Below are 22,907 nucleotides of genomic sequence, written 5' to 3'. Positions count from 1 at the left end.
TGAAGCGGTCGTCCGGGAGGAAGGCCTTCTGGAGAGAGGAGTCTATGACGGCTCCTATGAACTGGATTCGTCGAGTCGGAGTGAGATGGGATTTTTCTTGGTTTACTACCAGACCCAAGTCCTGTAAGAGAGACAAGGTGTAATGAATGTCGTTGCAAAGTTGCGTTTTTGAAGGAGAACAAAATAACCAGTCATCCAGGTACTGAAAAACCACGATGTTTTGCTGGCGAAGGTGTGCCGCTATGACTGACATGCATTTTGTGAATACCCTGGGTGAGGTGGATAAACCAAAAGGGAGAGAAGTGAACGAGAAGTGGTTGTTGTGCACAGCAAAGGTTAGGAATCTGCGATGAGATTCTCTAATTGAGATATGGAAGTAGGCGTCCCGTAGGTCCACCGTTGCTAGCCACGCTCCCGGAGGAATGAAGGGTAGGATGTTAGGAAGTGTAACCATGCGGAACTTGCGTGGTGTGATGAAGGTGTTAAGCCTGCGAAGGTCTAGGATGGGACGCAGCCCTCCATCTCTCTTGTCTACTAGGAAGTATCGAGAAAAGAAGCAGGTGTTAGCATTGTGTGTGGGGTTAGAAGAAATGGCGCCCTTTTGAAGGAGAGAGTGTATTTCTTCCCAGATCTCTTGGGAGGGTTGTGTGAGGAGAACCCTCCCAACGGGCGGATAGGTGTCAAATTCTATTGCATAACCCCTTTCAACTATGTCAAGGACCCAGGCATCTGTAGTGATAGATTGCCATGCCGGAAGAAAAGACTGTAGTCTGTTGAAGTATGTAAGTGGTAATGTATGTGTGGAAGGATGGTTGACAGTGGTTAGTGGTGTGCTAAAAACAACGTTTAGAGTTGTTGGAGGGCCTGGAGCCACGGTACTGACCTCTGAAGGGGAGTTGGGGACGTCTCGGGGTCGTAGATTGGGTGTAAGATCTTTGGCGTCCTCTGTAGAAGGAGGTATTATAAGGTCTGTTGTAGTAGTGAGGGCGGTAGTAGTATGAGCCCCATCGTTGACGTTGATGAGAATAAGGTTGTTGGTCATATTTGAAGACCGTCTGTTTCATTTTATGGGAGTGTTCAAGTTGTGAATCAGTTTCAGGGTTGAACAGTCCTGCCTCGTCCATAGGAAGATTTTCAATGAGAGTGCGTTGTGATGGAGAGAGGATAGCAGCTCTCAGCCAGGCATGGCGGCGAAGGGCCACGGAGCCTGCAATGAGTTTGCCAGAAGCATCGGCTGTGTTTCTTGCAAGGTCTTTTTGCAATGATGACAAAAGGAGAGCCTCTTGCTTAAAGGCCAGAGCCAGTGGCTGGTTGGCTGGAGGCAGTAATTCCAAATAGGAAGATATTTTGTTCCATAGGAGGGTTTGGTATACACTCATGTAAACCCCATAATGAGCCATGCGTGCAAATAGGCATGCTGAGGAATAAAACTTTTTGGCCATAGAGTCAAGTTTCCTTCCCTCTTTGTCAGAGGGGGAAGTTTGGTTTGGTTGGACAGGTTTTGGTTGAGCATCAGTTACTATAGAATTTGCTTTAGGCATTTTAGATAGCCAGGAAGCTGAAGATAGATCAATACGGTATAAATTCTCTGCCCTTTTGGGGGTTGCCGGGATCATAGCCGGGGCAACACCAGTGTTTTTTAAGATCTTTAGTAGAAAGGGTAAGGTGGGCAACACAGTGGAAGCAGGTTGTTGTTGTTCAGTAGAAGTAAAGCATGGATCTACCACAGTATCTGTGGGTTCAGGTGTAGAGAGATTCAGGGATCTAGAGAGCCTTATGAGCAAAGCAGAGAACTTTTTAAATTCTTCCAGATTTTTGGGGGAAGGGTCAGGGTCTGGAAGGGGTTCATGTATGATTGGGGTGTCATCAGCGGATTCTAGGTCCACTGTCTCAGCTTCTTGATGAGGTTGAGCAAGGGGGTCTTGAAAAGGTTGAGGAGGATCTGATTCAATGTGTTCTTCTGGAGGGTGAGAGAGTGTAGCTGTAGGAGGTGCATGTGGAGGTTGTGGGTATCCAAACTGGTGTGGATAATGGGTGCTGTAGTCCCTAGTGTGGGTGGGGGGAGGAGGATAGTAGAAAGGGTACATAGGGTAAGGAGGAGGGGGAGGGTACAGATGATAAGGATAGTCTTGTGGGGCATATGGGTGATGTTGTTCAGGAGGGTAAGTTCTAGTCCTCTTGGGGGGGTTGGGGGTTAGGAGAGGGTTGAGGGGAAGGGGAGAGAGAGCGCTGGCGGCGGCGCGGAGCCCGCGCCGTAGAAGTTTGTTGTTCCGAGAGAGGAGTCTCTCTCGGTACCGGCGAGTCTGGTGGGCTGGGGGAGGGGGGAGGCGAAGGCTGGGAGGGTGGGAGGGGCGGAGGAGAAAGCTCCGCAGTTTGCTGAGCTTGCAGCGGATCCAGCAGCTCCAAAGGAGGAAGGGAAGAGGGATCTTCCAAATGGAGCATGGAAGGGAGAGGATCTTGGAGCTGGAGGGCGGGACCGGAGAGGTGAGGCATCGGTTCCAGCATAGGAGGACTCAAGGGCTGCTCGCCAGTGAGTTGCCGTCCCTTCTTTTGTTTTGAAGATTTCTCTTTCGGTTTTGTTGCCCTCGTGGATTGTTTTGAGGGCTTAGATTTTTTCTTAGGCGGCTCTGCTGAGGAAGCATTTGCCTGGCTCGATTCTCGCCTATCTCCAGCATGTGGAGAGGGAGGCAGAGTGAGCTCTTGGGTTGGGGAGGAAAGGGAGGGAGGAGGGAGCGTCTGTGGAGCCAAGGTGCGCTCATAAAGCAGCGCTTTTAAACGGGCATCTCTGCCTTTTCGGGCTCTAGTAGTAAAGCTCAGGCAGATTTCACATGATTGAAGATTGTGAGCCTCTCCCAAACATAATAGGCATTTGGAGTGTTTATCAGCCTCGGGTAAGGTAGCCCCGCAGGCTGAGCAATTTTTAAAATACGGAGAAGACATGCTAGCCTGAGTGTTAGAAGGGTAGTCAGCCGGTCCGAGTCGGGGGTGGAGAAGACGGAGTTAAGGAGAAGCAGTCCTAGTCAAAAGCCGGTAGAGTGGAAAGAGCGAGCGAATGTTCCAAGATGCTGCCGGATTAGCGCGGAAAAGGAACTAGAGTGCGCCCGCACGCGGCGGGATATATATACAGAGGGGGCGGGGTGGGGGGGTGGGCGGAGTTTCAAATATTCATTTTTATTTCATTAAACTTAGAATGTTCCGGATTTCTGCGCATGCGCGAGAGGAAACCCATAGGTGTGGATTTCGCAGAGGACACGAAGAATAAATCCCCATTATCACTCATCAGAAATAACAACATGGATTCCAGCCTCATAAGGCTTCCAAGATGTGATTAGACCTGAGTTTAGGTTTATTCAACTCCTGGAATCCTTGGCTCAGAGTTATTCCCTCCCCATTCCCTTTCTCCCCATGTGCAAAAATGAGGAAGGGCAATTTAGCCAAGATCCAGGTGGAAAAGTTCAGATCAATGCATGGGATCAAAATAATGTCCTCTGATATCAGTCTTACATTCCAATCTCCTATTCCACACAATATGAACACATTTCTACTGCATGACAGTAAGAGGTGGCTAAATGGCATGATTCTTAACATGGCACAGAGATGACAGTTTTAAAAAATAGCAAAAGGAGCACAAATCTTTAAAAATCAATAAATTTCAATGTCAGGAGCCACCATTCACAGAATTTTACACCCATTGGTGCCAACGTGTTTATAAAAGCTGGTAAGCTTCACAATCATACTACAATTTTCATAACACAAAATTTAAACATTTTTTAAAACGTTATTTTCCATAAAATCAATGATGTGAAGATTCAGAAAAGAATAACTCAAACCCAAATGAAAAGAACAGGAAGTTAACAAATAGGGGAAATCCAATGTAACATGTTCCCCTCCACTCCAAATTAAGAATAAAAACACTGCAGTCTGCTGCTTTGACACAGTTTAATACTTAAGTGTGGCATTTTTCGAGTAATCATGTTCTAACCACAGTTAAATATTGACATGAAAAAAATCTGCTTACTTCTGCAAAACTTCTTCTTGCCCACAAACTTTCAAGATATAACTGCCAATGTCTACATCATTCAAATCATCGTGCACCCAGCAAAGTGCCTGCATTATTATGAGCTCAACTGGAGAACTTGCTGTTTTGATGAAAAGAAACATATAACATAAGATAAAGTCATAAAGATAAAACATTTATTGCTTTTGATTTCCTTGTGAAACAGTTTGAAATATTTATTTATTCTGCCATTTTAGTATAAAGGATGCCTGGATGTGGATTTGCTGACCAATAAATATCTTATTTTTGCATTTGGGCTGAGAGGCAATTCATAAAAATCAAAATGTCACCAAGCTGTCAAATGGAATAATTCTGGTAAGAGTTGAAAAGTTTAAATATGTTCTTGCAATCAATAAAGACTACAATAACAACTGCCCCTTTAAATTTCTCTGGAATTTCACCATTAATCAAATAATTTTGTTAGACCGGATTTTTTTTATAACTACTGAAAAAACAAAGTATAAATTAAATGACTCTTCTCATGTGCATTAATATTTAGGATATGATTACTGAAAATACCATTTTACCATAGTCCTCTGAAATATATTGTAAATGTAATACTGCAATACAGCTATAAAAATGAGAAGATACATACCATCACATGTAAATGTCACTGGCTGTTGAAAACCCTCTATTTCGATTGAAATCTTGATGCTTGAGTTTTCTCCACTGATGTTTCGTTGCAACATGACTGGACTCAAAACGAAGCCTGGGTTTGTATCATGATTATTATGTGGAAACTTGGTCCTCAGCCTGAAAACAACATGCATAATACATCAGGGGTGGGCAGTCTGGAAACCTGGGGGGGGGGGGGGTGTGTGGTTATATTAACATATGAGTATAATGCCCTCGATACTCCATAGAGATATTTTGGAACAAATATTTTTGGCTCCTAGGGGCTGTGTGTGGGTCATATTTTGCCCACCCAATACAAATGCTTGGATGAAGTTAACTTACACAATTGTATCAGTGAAAGGAAAAACAAAGATGCAAAATAAGCAATACAAAGTGAATAGGGTCATACATCTAAATGTACTTCTCACTGAAAAATAACACGACCTTGTTCAAGAAATATAAAGATTAGTCCTGATAGATCAGACCAAAACCATACTAGTGCAACATCTGTTTCCATACTGGCAAATCAAATGAATCATCCATCCATAACTTTATTTATAACCTGTCCTTTTTTCCAATGTGGCTTACAAAGAAGGGAAATTTATGAATAGGTGCATATAGCAACACACCGCCAGGATATAAACGCAAGAGCACTCTTTCTGCTTATACCCCCCCTTTCAAATTTTATTCAGACATACATTGTTTCAAATACTAGAAGCAATACTAGAGGTACAGGAGAAGTGGAGTTTTGTGGAACTTTTAAGATTAACAGATTTATTTTTCCATGATGTTTCATGGATTATGATCCATGATACACCTAAGATACACTGATGGGGTATAATATTTAATGTTCAGGTATGTACACACAGTTATGTAGTAGTGGTGTAAGGTAAGAGTAACATGGGATACAGAAAATGGCAAGTTTAACAGGTCATAAAACTTCAAAGGGCTGGCTTAGCATAAATATCGTAGCATCACTAAACTAATGCACAACTGCTAGATTGATAGCTGTCACAGAAGTTTTATAATTATCTATTCTGCTTTCAAGAAAGTGAACGTTGCTGAAGGCATGTTTTTCTTTTAAAAAGTCTTCTTCTTTGCTAAATACATAACTGCAATAAAAATCAATTGCTTTCAGCACTGTGCTATCTATGCACGTGAATGCACACATACAGGAAGTATAGACAATACTTATTTCAAGATTCTTCTAGGATATAAAAAATAGTAGAATGGTTAAAAGCAGCAAATATTCATTAAGACCTGGTTAAGTTTCCAAAAACAGCACTTTCCTTCTTTATTACTAAAATAAAACATTGCCTTTTAAAAAGTCAGAATTGGCATTTGACCTGTATGTCCATGTTAACATATGGAACATGAAACAAAATATCCTAAGTATTTTCTTGTGCCTAAGAAGTGAGGTCAGTGCTGATATTTACATCCTTAAAAGGGTACACATGTGGTTTAGACATTCAATTTAAGTACAGACAGTCAGCTGGCATGAAACTGCTGCTTACTTTGCAATCGCTTCACAGAATGCTGCTTGTTCTTGATTTTGCCCTTCAACATTTTTCAGAAGTTTATTTCCTGTTGGCAGGCTAGTGGTCCCACAGTCTGTCTGAAATGCACAATAAAGAACAGAAGGAGTGAAAGACAACTCAGAAGGAAAACACATTTAGAAGGCATGCAGGTTTGTAAGCAACAAGTCAATAATAGTTTTATGGGAAAAAAATATTATCTGACTGGATGTTAAGGTAATCTTATTTTTCAATAAGTACACTATTGCAATTTATTGCTGACAACTCAACAGCATTTTATATGCAATCATTCAATTGATCTTATTCTATTTCAGAAGAGCCTTTCCATGTGGCTTTTTATTTTTCAAGATGACAACTTCAATTTCAGAATCTTTCAATGAGTGAGATATCTTCATTTCCACAATTTGACACAGAATGTAAATTTATCAATATATAGCTAAAAAGGGTACATTATTCAGATTTCACAATAATCATTCACAACATTTCTGTTTACATTGCAGAACAGAGATCTGGCATACTCTTCAATTCAAACAAATCCTATGCAAGTTCAAATTCTGCCTTAAAAGTATGGGGAATTATGATAATAATAATAATAAAATTATTTCTTAACTACTATTCTCACTAAATTATTTAGAAATTCACAGACGCAATATGGCGAAGTCAGCAACAGGCATGCAGAAATTTTATGCTTTGATTCTATGTTCAAAAACTCATTAAGTGGAATGGAGTGTAGTCTAGAATCCTTACTAATAAAACCAGAGCCATAGTTCTCATTATTTAGTCTTAAAATAATAAACTTTTATGGCCTTTGTCACCAATTTCCAAAATATGAAGTTAAGTAACATTTGTATAGAACTAAGTTCTAAAATGAGACATAAGCTTTACCTCAGAAGTCTGTGGAACATTTTATTCATTTTACTAAAAGAACAAATATTTATACAGCTGCTATTAGTCAAGTCAAATAACTCTTGAAAATAGAAGTTGTTAAAACTCCGTAGTTCCTGCCACCTGTGCCACTTTTGTGCCAGCTAGTTTAATTGCACATTGGATTCTGATTTAAAGCACATGTGTCACATGATCATGCCACAAAATTAGATGTTCCATTTAACACTGCCAAAGTAGGCTCTGAGCAGCAACACACAATCAGGCAAGCATCTTCTATGCAACAGTAATAAGGAACGAAGTTGGACCAAGTCTGCCTCTTGCCATATTGTGGGGAATCAGCAATTTCAGTGTGTAGTAATAGAAGGATAATCTTGGACTGAATCCAGAATATCATCATATGCAACTTGCTTTCCAGGCAGCATCCCTTTGCTGTATCACATGCTGCTTTGGAGGACTCACAAGTTGCCTTCTGCCATTGCAGTTTTAGTCACAGAAAATGACATGGCTGACAAATAGTTGCCACTGGAGACATTATTCCGTAGCACCACATGGAGTTAAGAAATACTAGCCTCACTTGGACATGAAGCTAAACAAGGAGTTGCAGTTAGTTTAATGACTATTTATAGTTGTAGTGGTTAGCTAAAAATGGAAACAAATTATCCTTGCAGCAGAAGAGCAACGAGGAGAGAAAAATGTATGAATACTCATTCATATAGCACTAACCCATAGTTAAGGCTATCAATGACCAAAAACTTGCATTAGATTTGAAATGAAACAAAATAAATAAATAAACGAATGAATGAATAAAATGTACACTGTGCTTTTTTGAAAAGTTTCCATTGTGTAGTTCTAGTAATGGCTTTTATGCCATTTGGGATAATTCTTAGGATTGGAATAATACAGGAAGCTCAAGAACTGGTGGCATTCCTTTGTATATGCATAAAACGCAAGAAAGCATTTTGTTTCAATGTAAATCTGATTATCCCCAGGCTGTGCATTGCTCTGGTTTAATACATACACGTTTATTTTGGCGTTAACTTACAAACACAGAACTAAAAATTCCTAGTTAGAGACAAAGAGGAAATATAACCATGGAGTAAGATGAAGGAAAAAGAAATATGGGACATTTGGAATGTTACGCCCCATCTTGCATTGGCTTTTGAGAGACACGGAAAGAGAGCAGCTGTACACTGTTCAATCAATGCTTACGACAAAATTCCATCTCAATGTTTGCTTTTAAAAGTTCCATAAAAAAGGAATAAAAGAAGAATGATCCTCCCTAGTTTGCACATAAAACAAACCTACATTCATTGTTTACTTGAGAGAGAAAATAAGTATAACGAACTTCCAGTAAAAAAACAGAAACAGCATCGTATTATAAACAAAGACAAGGGGAAACAGATTCTAAAAGAAATTCTATCTGGGCTATTAAAATGGTCCTTTCTGAGTGCCTGCTTGTCTTTTATCTGCAGAAATTTCCAAAACTCATCACTTTATAGTTCCCCTTTTCCCATCTCTATTATCTCTTTGTTGATTCATCAAAGAAGAACAATAAGGTCATTTACTTCCTATGTATCATCCACATATCATAAATATACCAATCTATCATTATAAAATTGACTTCCCTAGTATACTGTTTTGTCCTCATTATTTTCTCCAGAGGCAGTGATGATGTTACATATTTGGTAAGCAGTAATGGATAAAAGAATAGAGGAATGCTGTGAGAGCTCTGTTGCCTTCTAAATCTCTCCCTTCCAAATCTACTGTGTAAAAGAGGATCTCAGCTATAGTATGAAACATGTGAACACTGACTTCTAGGAATAGGAATGAAGTTAAACAAGGAGTGCATCTGCACTGCAGCAATAAATGGAATCGTACGAGTTGCTGTTTTACAAGGTCTTTAGTCATCTCTAGCAAAAAATGCTGGTGCCTCACTAAACTATAACTGTCATGTTTTCACAGCATTGAGCAATAGCAGTTAAAGCGGTGTCAAACTGAATTAATTCTACAATGTATATGCATCCAAGATTTCAAACCACACAGAAACCACAGAAAAGGTTGGTATGTAATGTAGCTGTCCCTCAAACCTTAAACAAACAAGAGTCCCAATTTTGATACATATACAAATTATAATCTAAACACTGTTGTTTGGAACTGAGTCCAGAGATATTAAGTAATAATAAAGGTGATTAGACTGAAAATGTGATTTTTAAAAGGTTGATGTGCTAATTGTGTAAATCGTGGTTTTCCATGAGACACGATGAGGCTTTTGTATTAAGTAATTTATTAGGCAAGGCAGTGCTAAGCATTCCACTGCCCATCCCATTCACAGTCCAAAAAACTCTTTATTACTGTTTGTATTTTTCTGGTTGGTAGAATACAGCCATCACTTGCCCACCATAGAGAACCCACTGAGCCTAAAATATTTCATGGGTGTTCTGGAAAGACATGATGGCCACTTTCTTCAGTGCTTTGGTCTGAGAAAAGATAATAATAATAATAATAATAATAATAATAATAATAATGTCACTAGAAGTTCTACCACAGCACTGAAATGATACTCAAACTTATCAGGTTTTGAAAGATAAGCAGAGCACAGCAGAGTAGACAGTTAATGTGGCCACCTTCCTAACAACATCTTATAGAAGCTCTTAGAGAAACATATTGTTAGGGTAGATCTCCTTTTCAGTAACTTTCTATTTAACAACTGAGAAATGTCAGTCATATCACATTCTGTAACTCAGTATCTGTAACAAGACAGGGCCTTTCAGCAGTTCCCTCCCTGCCTATGGAGCGTCCTCCCTAGAGATATCAGATTGGCCACCTCCCTCTTGTCTTTTAGAAGGAAAATCAAAACTTGGTTATGGGACCAAGCGTTTGATCAGTGAGCAGCAACTGGAAGAAGATCACACAACTTAAGGCAATGAATTGACCCTGACTGGTTTTTGGATTTTGATTTTAATGGAGGTGTCTTAATTAATTGTTTTAATTGTTGTTTTGATTTTTATTATTTTGATTGTACTGTGGTTGTTTTTATGATGCTAGCATCGTATGATGCTTTTGTTAGGCCGCCCTGAGTCCCCCTTTGGGGGAGAATGGTGGGGTATAAATATAGGAAATAAATAAATAAATCTTGTATGGCCCTGTAATCAGACTGAATACTATAATATGGTTAATTTTTGTAATAAGCATGCTATTTTAAATGTTCTACTTAAAAAATTGTGAATATTAAAGAGGACATGCTGACCCCTTCCCCCCACGCATCCAATTTAAAGACTAAATGGCTCACATAACCCCCAGAACTGATTATGAAATGAGTTAGGACTTAGCAAATGAAAGTACCACTCAAAACTTGAGCGTTATAAGTGAATTTGGCGTTAATTTAATCTGAATAGTAGTAGCTCTGGCATCAGGAAATTTGCAGCATTTAACAGACAACCAATTCAATTAGCTGCCAGAAGGGGATTAGTTATCTGAATCAATATAAAATTGTATCCGGTAGCTAGACTTTATTTTAATTCATGGACTTCACACTTGATGAAGTCTTGCATCAAATCAAAACTTGACATCAGAAGTTTTTCTTTTGCAGCAAAATGTCCAATTATGCTATCAGTAAAATGATCTGTTGTAGTTTTTTTTAATTACCCCAAATTTCAAAATAAATGTGAGCAGGGTGGCTTAAAGTAAAAATGTCAAAAGAAAAACTGGCAAACGGTCATGACATAGAACATCTGATAAAACATACACTGAGTTCCAGGGGTTTAAAACCTTTTTTTATTCCATGGACCCCTTTGCCAGTCAGGTGAAAACCATGGACTCCTTTCTCAGAATCTGACAGAGGATAAGCACCCATATACTTCAGTTAGAGGTCAGAAAAAAATAAATATAATTACCCAAACTTCAGGGTACTTATGTGTTCATTATCAGACCTAAGAGGACTACTCTCAGACTGCACTCCCATCCCCATTTTTTTTTTGAATTAGAAGAACACATAATTAAGCCTGTTTGAATCATACATCAAAACAAAGCAACTATTATTGTCCAGTTCACTGGCATACAATTTCTTAATAACTCATACGCCTACAGAATCACAGATCTCATGTAACCATGCTAAAGAAGAGTGAAGGGACAAGAACTATGCTCCCCACTTCTGAAAATATGATGTTAGTAAAAGCATGATGGCTTTTGAGAATTGAGCTAGGCACATTACATCAAATTTTCTTTCCCAGTTTTGTTCAGCAGGAATACTGTCCTGCTGAGGTATAAACTTTGTCCCATGCCAGATGATCTTTTGTTCTTTTTTGAAACCTAAATATCTAGTTCCTCTTAATGCTCAAGACAAATCTCAAAGCTTCCTTTTTTGTAAAGTGTATTTAGAGACTTCAGCCAACATTTTATCCATGCTTGTGTTAATACTTTTTGTTTTTTCTCCATCAAGTTTTAGAAGCATTGCTTACTATATTACTATCTCCCCTGGGCACACAATAGACTGGGCGACTTGGAAAGCACTGAACAGACTGTACTCTGGCACCATGAGATGCAGAGCCAACCTTAAGAAATGGGGCCACAAAGTGGAGTCCATGGCATGTGAGTGTGGAGAAGAGCAAACTACAGACCACCTATTAGTAGTATTACAATGCAGTCTCAGCCCTGCCACATGAACAGTGGAGGATCTTCTTATGGCACCATCAGAAGCACTCCAAGTGGCCAGCTTCTGGTTAAAGGACATTTAGTATAATGCCAGGTTTTAAAACTTTGTGTTTTTAAATACATTACAACTGTACCCTCAGTTTGCTTCTGATACGATAAATAAATAAATCTTTCATATCAACTAATTAAATCTAGTGATGCTGTGTGAAACACACTATGGGAGTCTTTAATGGCATGAGATGGTTCATTTCCTCACAAGTAGTCTACATGAAGTCCACCTCAAATCAATCTTAAAATCCTAGCCAAGGTGCACAGCACAATTAAAAATACTCAAGAATTATTCCATTGGGGAACACAAATGGGACATCATCCTGTTTGAAGAATTTTCCATTGGCATCTTCTTGGCCTCTGTGAGAACTATGTTAGACTAGATAGGCCTTAAAAAAATCAAACTATATCATCATCATAACTCTTCTTAATACCAAACTTTGCACCTAGAATCATAGAGTTGGAAGAGACTTTATGGACCATCCAGTCCAACCCCCTTCCAAGATGCAGGAAAACTGCATTCAAAGCACCCCTGACAGATGGCCATCCAGCCTCTGTTTAAAAGCTTCTAAAGAAGGAGCCTCAACCACACTCGGGGCAGAGAGTTCCACTGCTGAACGGCTCTCACAGTCAGGAAGTTCTTCCTCATGTTCAGATGGAATCTCCTTTCTTGCAGTTTGAAGCCACCTATCACCTTAGCAGTGAAATGGAGCCACCCACGGGCAACCATAAAGGGGCTTTCTAAACAGGCTGATATATGCACTTCTTCAGTATTAAAAACAAAACAAAAAATACAAGATCAGAGCATGATAAGATCAGAACATACCCACTGGCCTTGAGGAGAAACATAATGTTGAACATATCACTGAAACCCAATAATAATATTTCTGGAGAAATTAGTCTAGTTTTCTCTTCCCTTTCTTTGCACTGTATCCTAAACTACTACCCATAAGGCTGGCCTCCTACTTTAGACTGGATGGGGAATCTAACACTCCTCTTTGAAGGCACAGAAAAATATAACAGATTTATAGACCTTGGATTTTCTTTCCCAGTTGCTAGCTAACACAATCTAGCTGATAACAGCAAAATTGCTGCTGTCAAAATACATTTGCAAAAAGTACAAGTGTACATGTTTCCCCTTTTTACAAAGTTTCGTTCTGTCTTAACCCTGACGCCATGACTATCTACTCAACTGTTAAACATCAGATTAGGATTTTAGTTAGATAAAAGAAGAGAGAAATGACCAATTGGCAAGGCAGAAATTGAGGAGGGAGGGGATTAGAGCAACGGAAACAACATTTTCAGAATTCTGAAGATTCTGTTTTGAACCGGTTTGCATGGGGGATAACCTAGATGTAGTGGTTTGCTTCTTAAGCCTCACTGAGACTGAAAACTTCCCCTGAGAAATATCCACCAAGTACCTGGCTTCTGTATAATTGGGAAGCTATATACTCATGTATAAGTCTAGACATTTTAGTAAAAATAATCAACCACCAAAATCGGGATTGACTTATTCACAGGTCAATGTGATCACTATATCTTAACACTTATTTAAAAAGGAACCACCTCCTTCTCTGTGCAATGGCAAAAGGCAAAAGCTTAGTCTGTCTGCAGAGAACCTCAAAGAAGCAGTTACTTCCTTTACTTTCATTGCCATGGTGCCACTTTTGGCCTTTTAGAATGCCGAGGTAGAAAAATGATAGGGGTATTGGTGATCTTTGCTCTAGGTGGAATGACCTATTACCTATCCACAGGTCATAACAACATCCAGAATTCTAGCTTCAAAACTCGCCTTCGACTTTTACATGAAATGGACTTACATATGAGTATGTGTTGTATTCAGGTTTTAACAATAATATTTCAAGTTCTTTTACTCTTTTTTTTTAAAGCAGAGAAACACCAAAAACACTCAAAAGATGTTTTTTGTTTTACTCATTGATTAACAGGAGCCATAGCAATCTAGTTAAGTTGGATTGTAAGAAAATTAAAAAACTTAAAAACTTAAAAGTATCTGTGTCATGGAAGATTCCAACTGTGGAATACAAGACTTGAGGCCTGAACCACCAGACTTTTAATTCATCCAGCTATCTTGGCCAGGTTATTCTGACGGCTATTAAGTTAGAAGTACATAGATGTGAAATTTACTACCTTTCCACAATAGCATAACTTTGCATAGAAAAAATACATTCCAGTTAAAATGCTACCTGTAAAATATTACTTTTGTAGTAACAACATATCTGGGCTATTTTAATCTTAGGGTATTATGATTTGTTATTACAAATGATGCTCACCCTTTACTTAAAAAACATCAATTTTAAGCATCGTAAATTCAGGCGTTTCTAAAAGTTAAAAATAATATGGTTGGTAGCCAAGGTGGTGCTTGAGCTTTGCAATTGGTTTCCTAAAGATGTTTGACTGTGACCTAATTCTATAAAACTGATGAACAAGTTTAAAAGCATCAATCTCAAACCAGACTCTTGGAGGATCTCACTGTTTATAGCCTCCCATAGTGGAAATGGTCCATTTATTCTTACTTTTTACTTTTTGTAATTTAACCAGTTCCCAATCCACAAGAGGACCTCACCTTTCATCCTGAAATTATTAAGTTTTTAATGAGTTACTTTACATTTTCCAAGTAACAAAACAGACAATAGTACTTAAACCGAACATTATAAGCAGCCTATATTGAAGCTGATACAAGTTGAACATGCCAAAGTCCTGACTCAAACCTCTCTAGAAGAAAATCTGTAAATTTGTAGAATAATAATAATAACACTTTATTTGTACCCCGCTACAATCTCCCCAAGGGACTCGGTGCAGCTTACATGAGGCTGAGCCCAAACACAACAATACAGGCAATAATCACAAGAATACAAGCAATTAAAATAAAACATAAACAATAAACATATAACAGATATATATATATCTGTTATATGTTCAGATATATTTTACCTGTGATGTTTGGCCCTGCAACTTAGCAAGCTGCGCAGTTCGAATGTTTAAAGACTGACTTCTTGTAACCGTTGCACCAGAAGTAGATTTCCCACTAAGTTTTCTTTCATGATGGCATTTTCCTGGGGATTTCTCCTCCAACAGCACAGCATCCCAAGGATCTTCGACAACTGTATTACAGGTCTCCTTTCCACCATCTTCTGCATTATATAGTATCTCCATACTGTCCCCTTTTGGTTTACTTAAAGGATCCAAATCCAACCAATCAAATTTACTGATATCACTGGAGCTTTCAGGGGCTGGCAAATTAACTGTAGATTTAGCACCAGTCACTTCTAAGTCAGTGCTCGATCTCCCATTTTTTTGAAATTCTGAAGTGCTTGCTATCTTATCAAACACCTTGGCCATTTCAGGGGTAAGTGTTGGATGAAATACAGGTAGACTTCGTTGTGGATGGAACGTTGTAGTGCTTGGCAGTGCGTATGAAATGTACTGGGACCCCTCTGGAAGACTAAGATAAATAGGCTTTGTAGACTGATAAGTTGACATTCCTGGATGGAAGCCATTCTGAAAGATACCAACTTGTTTACTGAAAGAAGGTGCTGCATAATTAGAAGGTACAGTGCAAGCAGCAGGCCCAAGCAACCCAGGTGTCCACAGTCCTCTTTGAATGGTAGGGTTAGCATAAAACTGTGACGAGAACGACGGGCTCAGACCAGGAGTTGCTGGCAGTGTTGGTGGTTTGCTGGATTCAAGATTTTCCTCTAGTAGCAGTTTCTCCAGTTCAGCATGGGTAAGTTTCTCTATGTCCACTGTATTTAACTTATCATTCATCTTTTTCTTGGCATCCGACTCTGGAAACACCATAAGATCATGGTCCTGTTTTCGGCAGGACTGGACATTTGGCCAGGATTTGCTTAAAGTGTCAATACTTTGTCTATTACTGGACACCACTCTTTCCTTTTGCATCTTAGCCAGAGCCTCAGCCTCCATCTGTAGTGCCTCTTCTTTGTCCACTTCTTTTGCCTTTGCTGTACCCAAAGATGGTGATGAACATGGTCTGAGTTCATTGTTGCCAGATATCTGGGCCATGCTGTGAAAGCAGATGTCCATCAATGGTTCCAATACCTACTTCTGAAAATCTTTGCTTCAAGAATGTTCAGATACATTCAGGATCACTGGAGGAAAAGAGGGAAAAAAGAACATTAGAATAAAAAGAAGCCAAGAGATATCACTACTTCTGTATTGACATGCTGTACTAGTATATAAGCGGATCTCATATATAAGTTGAGGGCCCAGGGGTGGGGGTGGCAAGTGCCAGTTCCATCTCAGGGGATCAGGCATCCCTGGCAACTGGTGTTTTCTCAACCAGGCATTCAAAAATCCTAGAAGCAGTGTCATGGTGGAGAGAACAGAGGTCACCATTGCTTCTTTTCAGCTCTTCCAGTATGAAAGGAGAATTCCTTTTTTATAATAGTTAGTATACTTACATTGGCCCATGGATAAGTCAATCTAGGTTTTTGGGGTTGATTTTTTTGGGACTACAATTTCTAGCCTTATACATGAGGATATACAGTACTTGTTTAAAGTTCTTAACTTTCACACATGCTTGAAGAATTTGGTCCAATCTTATAAATGTATTATTTATTTATTTATTTATTTGATGCACTTATTAACCGCCATTCTCAGCCCATTAGGGCGACTCATGGCGGTGTACAAACACATATAGAAGACAGTTTACAAAGGAAACCAATTACAACAACATATAGATTATACAACAATTACAGACACTAAAAATCCGCTTCGTCTCTTAGTAGAATCATAACCAGTCTCATATTCCTTGTTCCATTCCGATCTTCTTTACCACATTGTTGTTGCACTTAATTAAATGCCCTCTTGAACAGCCATGTCTTAAGGCTTTTTCGGAAGGCCATGAGGGAGGGCGCCTGTCTGATGTCTGCAGGGAGAGTGTTCCATAGCCGGGGGGCCACCACCGAGAAGGCCCTCTCCCTCGTCCCCGCCAGCCGTGCCTGTGAGGCAGGCGGGATCGAGAGAAGGGCCTCCCCAGACGATCTCAAGGTCCTCGTGGGCTCGTAGGCCAAGATGCGGTCCGAAAGGTATTTTGGGCCGGAACCGTTTAGGGCTTTGTAGGCCAAAACTATGCTGACATTAGTTTTATTTCTTATTTCAGCTGCATGCATACTTCAGAAATGCTAAAATTACAGATGTTTTTATTATGTCATTCTTATTCTATTGCTGATAATACAGCTTCAAAAAATAGCAGATTCACCCTAAAGAGTAGACTCTTTGCTTACAGATACAGAACCCCAATCCCACCATAATGTTCAACAAGTAATTTAAGAACTGTGGAAAATTCTTCAGTCCCTACTATTAGGCCAATATTACAGGCTAGTAAATCAGTTCGGGTAGGGTGTTTGTATTCTCACACATCCATATCCATCCACATATGATAACCTTACATTACAGTAAGGCCATTAATAATATCAATGTTAAGTCTAGTCAGACAGAACTGAGGATAAGTGTAATGTGCTAGAATCAGTAAAAGATCACAGACCATGGAAGAAAAAAAAGGGAAAACTGCATACCAAGAATGTCTTTCATATGGCTTCTTCACAATACAATAAGTCCTCCAAATCCAGAGATTCTGCATCTACAGATTCAACCACCCAGAGCTTCAAAATAGTTTTTAAAAATTCAAAAAGCAAACCTTGAATGTATCATTATGTACAGTAATGTCCTATTGAATTTATGCTTAGTTGTATGTTGTTTGATTTATGATTTGGTTTATGTATGTAAGGTATTGAATTTTGCCATTATTTTTTGTAAATCATTTTGAGCTCCCCCAGGGGTAAGAAAAGCGGTATATAAATACTGTAAACATATAAATAATATATAAGGGGCACCATTTTACTATCCCGTTATATAATGCCATTATATAATATATTATTCACAGATTTCAGTATCCACAGAGCATCCTGGAACCAAACCCCAGAATGTATCACGGTCCCACTATAGAAATAAATATTCATATTATGCATAAGAACATTAACATGCTTTTTCTAATATTTTAGTTTTTAAAATTTTTAATACTGCAATCAATTAATGTGAAATGATTCTATATTCTTTTGGAGAAGCTTTGTTCTATTAATATTTAATTCCAACCATTTCATATTCAAAGAATGCAAACACTTGAACTACTCAGAGACTTACAAAGGAGAGTAAGTTATTTATGACCAAGTTTGCACAGCAAGTAGAATGACTCAAATTCCTCATTCCAGTTCTTGAGTTCAAACAACTAGACAGAAGACTTTATAGCCTGGCAGAAAACAGAAAGAACTATTATACTAATCCAGTCAAGCTGCTCACAATTTGTTTAAATTTGATTAAAGCAATGCCTCAAAATTCTAAGGAAGAATGAAGATTTTTCCTGGTCAAGAGTTACATTTACCTGGAAAATGTACTCTTTGTGGCTTTCAGCTGCAATTCAACTTCAGGACTATATATGATTACTCAAGAAGATATACGTTTTCAAGAAGCATTCGCAGCACCTGATTTTAACTATATCCACTTCGCACTGCTTTTGTTTGATCAAGATTAAAAAAAATAAAAGTATGCATACTCCAAAGTATACCTCCTGAAAACCAGTTGGCTAACAATTCCATTCCACAGCAACTGCCAAGTGGCATTTAATAGAGCTATATAAAATTATGTCCACCTTGACTCAGATTCTTGGGGCATGCTGCTTGACTGCTCCCAATGGACACTGCAGCAGCTAAACAAAGCTATGCTTCACAGTTGATTTATTGTGTCAACTGACAGGAGGGAATTTCCCTTCCTTGCAGCATTCCTTCCCAGCAAACCATAGAAAGGTCCCAGTGTTTGTAACTGGCTTCTTCGCTCTTTGAAATTCCTTGTTTCCTGCATGAGAGGAAGATAAGAAGCCTCTTTGCTCTTGGCAATTTGTGCAAGATGTCTACTTGCAAAACCACCCTCTTTTCCCTTTGCAAAACAAAACACAGAATGCCAGGCTTATTGACAAAATGATACAAACAGATCACCCAATCCTTATACTTTTTGAAAACCAATGGAACTTAGCAGAAGCATTCATGCCAATCCGTATGATCGATACTTTGCAAATTTGTGCAAACTATTCTTGCAAATGTAACTAATCTTTACTGAGAATACACAAAATTTCTCAACTTATTCAATTAAGAAGAAAATGTTTTGAGGTTTATGAGTCAGAAAGGAAATATTTACATTTTAACATATATATAAGGATGTTTAGAAATCCTTAATGAACATATTTGAGGACTTAATTATTTCACCTTGCACTTTATGAGACTGATACTGTTTGCAGTTTGTTTTATATCTGTAGCTATTGTAGCATTTTATTGATTTTTAATCCATGGGGTTTTATGATGTTATGTTGTTTATTATTGATTTTGTGTTATTGTTCATGCATTTGTTGTATTTTATCTGTTTGCACCTAGAGTGCTTTTGTGAGTCGCCCTGAGTCCCTTTGGGAGATGGTGGCGGGGCATAAATAAAGATTATTATTATTATTATTATTATTATTATTATTATGGGAAAATTAGAGAGTTTATTCTACAGAGTGGTTATTCATAGGGAAAATTAACAAACTCATATTTTATTATAGTATTTACATTATACAATATAATACTACTACTAATTATATGATATTATAATTATATATTTTATATTAAATGTAATATTACTAATAATATTACAGTATAATGTTATAGTACAATGTAATATATAATATTAATATTGTGCTATGGTAATAATATGATATATTGTATTTACTTTTTAATTTTAAGCCGCTCTGAGTCCCCTTCGGGGTGAGAAGGGCGGCAAATAAATGTCATAAATAAATAAATAAGTATATTACATTATGATTGAGAGAAAAAAGCCATGGTGTACAAGGAAACGATTAGAAACGTGGATCATTTAAACCAGTAGTTCTCAACCTCTGTGAGTATGGAAAGAGGTGGCCAACATTAGAGATACATTTGTAAATAAAACATTGTAAATAAATGTACATTTTGCTACAATTTCCCATGTTCCTTATGTATGACATACCACTAAACCACCTACAAACCAGTAAACATCACATACAAAGCACAAAATGATGCCAATATTAATCCTGAGCATATCCTCTATCCTTTATTCCTTTGTTCTCTTTTTACTATCTGCTTCAAGTCACTGTCAAAATATACTGTGGAAGCTGACATAATTCTCCCCAGAAACTCCTGCTGTTAACGCCAGCTTCTGCCAACCTAGCAGTTCAAAAACATGCAAATTTGAGTATATCAATAGGTACTAATTCTGTGAGTCGCCTTCGGGCTGAGAACGGCGGTATATAAGTAAAGTAAATAAATAAGTAAATAAATAAATACTAATTCAGCGGGAAGGTTAAGGGCACTCCATGCAGTCATGCTGACCAGTCGAAGTTGGAAGTGTCTACAAACAACACTGGCTCTTTGGCTTAGAAATGGGGATGAGCACCACCTCCCCAGAGTAGGACATGGCTAGACTTAATGTCAAGGGGAAACCTTTACCTTTTTTTTATTACCTCTTATACCAGGACAATATTTAGAGCTTGACAAGCACCCACCTATGTCTCTATCCTTTATTAATTTATCTAACTGCCTTTTACATCAATCCAAGCTGGCAAACTACACAGGATCAAACACACTCACATCTGAAAACAGACACCACTTCATACAATCCAAAACAGAGAAAGGGTAAGCATGGAATAATTAATAAACTGTATAAAGGCTGATTTTTGCAATAACGCATCTATGCCTCTTCTACCAGACTGGCTAGAAGAACGTAGCTCTATGCTAGATTCAAGAAGCCTGACTGGGACAAGACCCCCTGCAAAAGATGCAATGGCCCCAGAAAAACGTAATATCTGCAAGGTCCCTACTCTTTGAAAAATATGTTAACCAGACTTTTACATTCTCAAACACATCTCTGGGATAACATCCCTTCTGCCAACATAGGTATTCTGGGCTTTAAAACACAACTCTTCCTGTACCAGATTGTACCTTCCACACCGAGGAAAACAAAAGGACCAGTTAAGAAAGTTAAGAAACATCCAGAGTTGAAACTGTCTACCAACTGGGGGGTTTTTTTTTTTAAAGAAATGTGCACTGAGGTATCAGAATGAGGATGTACAAACAACCTGTTACTGGACACAAACACTATTTTAATGCCTCCTCATGTAGAAGCTCTCTGCAAAAAAGTAACTTAGCACAGCAATGACTAGTATACTGCAATTAGATATGGTACATACAAGTAAGGGCACAATTCTATTTTCTGAACACTAGTTCAAACTCTAAAATCCATTTTTAAGAGGAAAGATACCATGAAACGTTTTCCTTAAGGATAAAGACACAGGAATGAGAGTTGATGTGTACTTTCTGGATACAGTTCTGTGCTTCTAATTCGAATCTCAGTTTGGCTCAGCTTGTTACAGTGTGGAGTTACCCTTCAGCATTCCAGCCACTAAATCCTGCCAACTCTCTTTCCTTTTCTCCAGCAATCAGTCAGCACCTCATGCCCACTGGGCATATTCAGTCCTCACTAGGTTATTCCTCCCTCCATTTGTGGGGAATATACTGGAGCTTAGTCCCTGCTACTTAGAACATTGTATTTCTTTGAAGATTTTCCATGCAGTTGTATAACTGGGGACATTTTAAAAATAACTTCTCAGTTTGAACCCAAAAATAATCTATGTGTCCTTCCTTCCTTTAAATCCATTCCAACGCTTTTTCACAATCATATCTTAACATTCGGTTCCACAGAATTCCTATGAACTATTAGAAATTTTCCTTTTAAAATTATTGTTCCCATATAAAACCTACACATTTGCTGATACTGCTGGCACAGTTTTGGTTCCAGCTCTGTAAAGAAAGACTGAATGAAATCAGTTTTAGCACTCTGTATTATGATGAGATATGGTCCGGTCAACATGGTATCGTTTATGCCTTAAGCATTGAATTATGACTTTGGAGACCAGGGTTCAAATCCCTACTAAGGCAGGCAAAATCACTGGTTGATCTTGGAGAAGTCACTCTGAGTCTAAGCCTTGGAGCAGTTGTTCTCAACCTGTGGGTCCCCAGGTGTTTTGGCCTACAACTACCAGGAATCCCAGCCAGTTTACCAGCAGTTATGATTTCTGGGAGTTGAAGGCCAAAACACCTGGGAACTCACAGGTTGAGAACTACTGTCTTAGAGGAAGCCAAAGGCAAGCCCCCTCCCAATATATCTTTCCAAGAAAACCCTGTGATAGGTTCACCTTAGTATCACCACAAGTTGAAAACAATTTGAAAGTACACAACAATATAAAGAATCGCCCTTGATGAAGATTTAGTATTTAACAACTCTATTTTTCTATTAGTTGCTCTCTTCTTCTCCAACATGTTCCATGTCTTTCTGGGATTATGAGCTAAGTTAGTGTATTTTAAGATGCTTTCTCATTAGATACTGTATTCCTCAAAATCCCCCCCGCCCCATTAAGTTCTGCTGAATGGCAGCATTCCCATCTTTTAACATTCACACACTAGGATGTCACATTTTAGTCTCCTCATGTTACATTTTGCTGCAAAATCAAAAAGAAATACAGTAGAGTCTCACTTATCCAACATAAACGGGCCGGCAGAAGGTTGGATAAGCGAAAATGTTTAATAAGGAGAGGTTAAGGAAAAGCCTATTACAGGTCAAATTATATTATGATTTTACAAATTAAGCACCAAAACATCATGTTTTACAACAAATCAACAGAAAAGGGAGTTCGATAAACGGTAATGTTATATAATAATTACTGTATTTACAAATCTAGCACCAAAAAATCACAATGGATTGAAACAGCTGTGGATCCGGGTGGGAGACAGACTGTGTTGGATAATACAGAATGTTGGATGAGTGAAGGTTAGATAAGCGAGACTCTACTATAATGTCTGTGACATTATTTCCTAAAGGCACAAATGCCCCAGGATTTCACCAATTATCATGTAAGCTTTTTAAATGCAATCAACACTGGACCTGTTAATCGAATGTCTGTCATATGCAATAGCGAACCCTGCCATAGGTACCAAATGAGTAAACATAATATAGGA

General features: G+C 38.4%; 1 protein-coding gene across 2 annotated transcripts in view; it reads right to left on the bottom strand.

Moving 5' to 3' along the window:
• PIK3C2A (phosphatidylinositol-4-phosphate 3-kinase catalytic subunit type 2 alpha) overlaps positions 1–22,907 on the bottom strand; it is an 84,537-nt gene that overhangs the window by 32,815 nt on the left and 28,815 nt on the right. For both annotated transcript variants that reach the window (XM_067462632.1, XM_060767812.2), the window contains 4 exons: positions 14,743–15,920; positions 6,187–6,287; positions 4,653–4,810; positions 4,019–4,139 (listed from right to left, as the gene is read on the bottom strand). In XM_067462632.1, the coding sequence (XP_067318733.1) occupies positions 4,019–4,139; positions 4,653–4,810; positions 6,187–6,287; positions 14,743–15,855 (1,493 nt within the window). In that variant the 5' untranslated portion in view covers positions 15,856–15,920. The remainder of the gene's footprint in view (positions 1–4,018; positions 4,140–4,652; positions 4,811–6,186; positions 6,288–14,742; positions 15,921–22,907) is intronic.

This window comes from Anolis sagrei, chromosome 1 (genome assembly GCF_037176765.1).
Source record: "Anolis sagrei isolate rAnoSag1 chromosome 1, rAnoSag1.mat, whole genome shotgun sequence".
In the NCBI taxonomy this organism is placed as follows: Eukaryota; Metazoa; Chordata; class Lepidosauria; order Squamata; family Dactyloidae; genus Anolis; species Anolis sagrei.
This window is presented reverse-complemented; position numbering and strand designations above follow the sequence as displayed.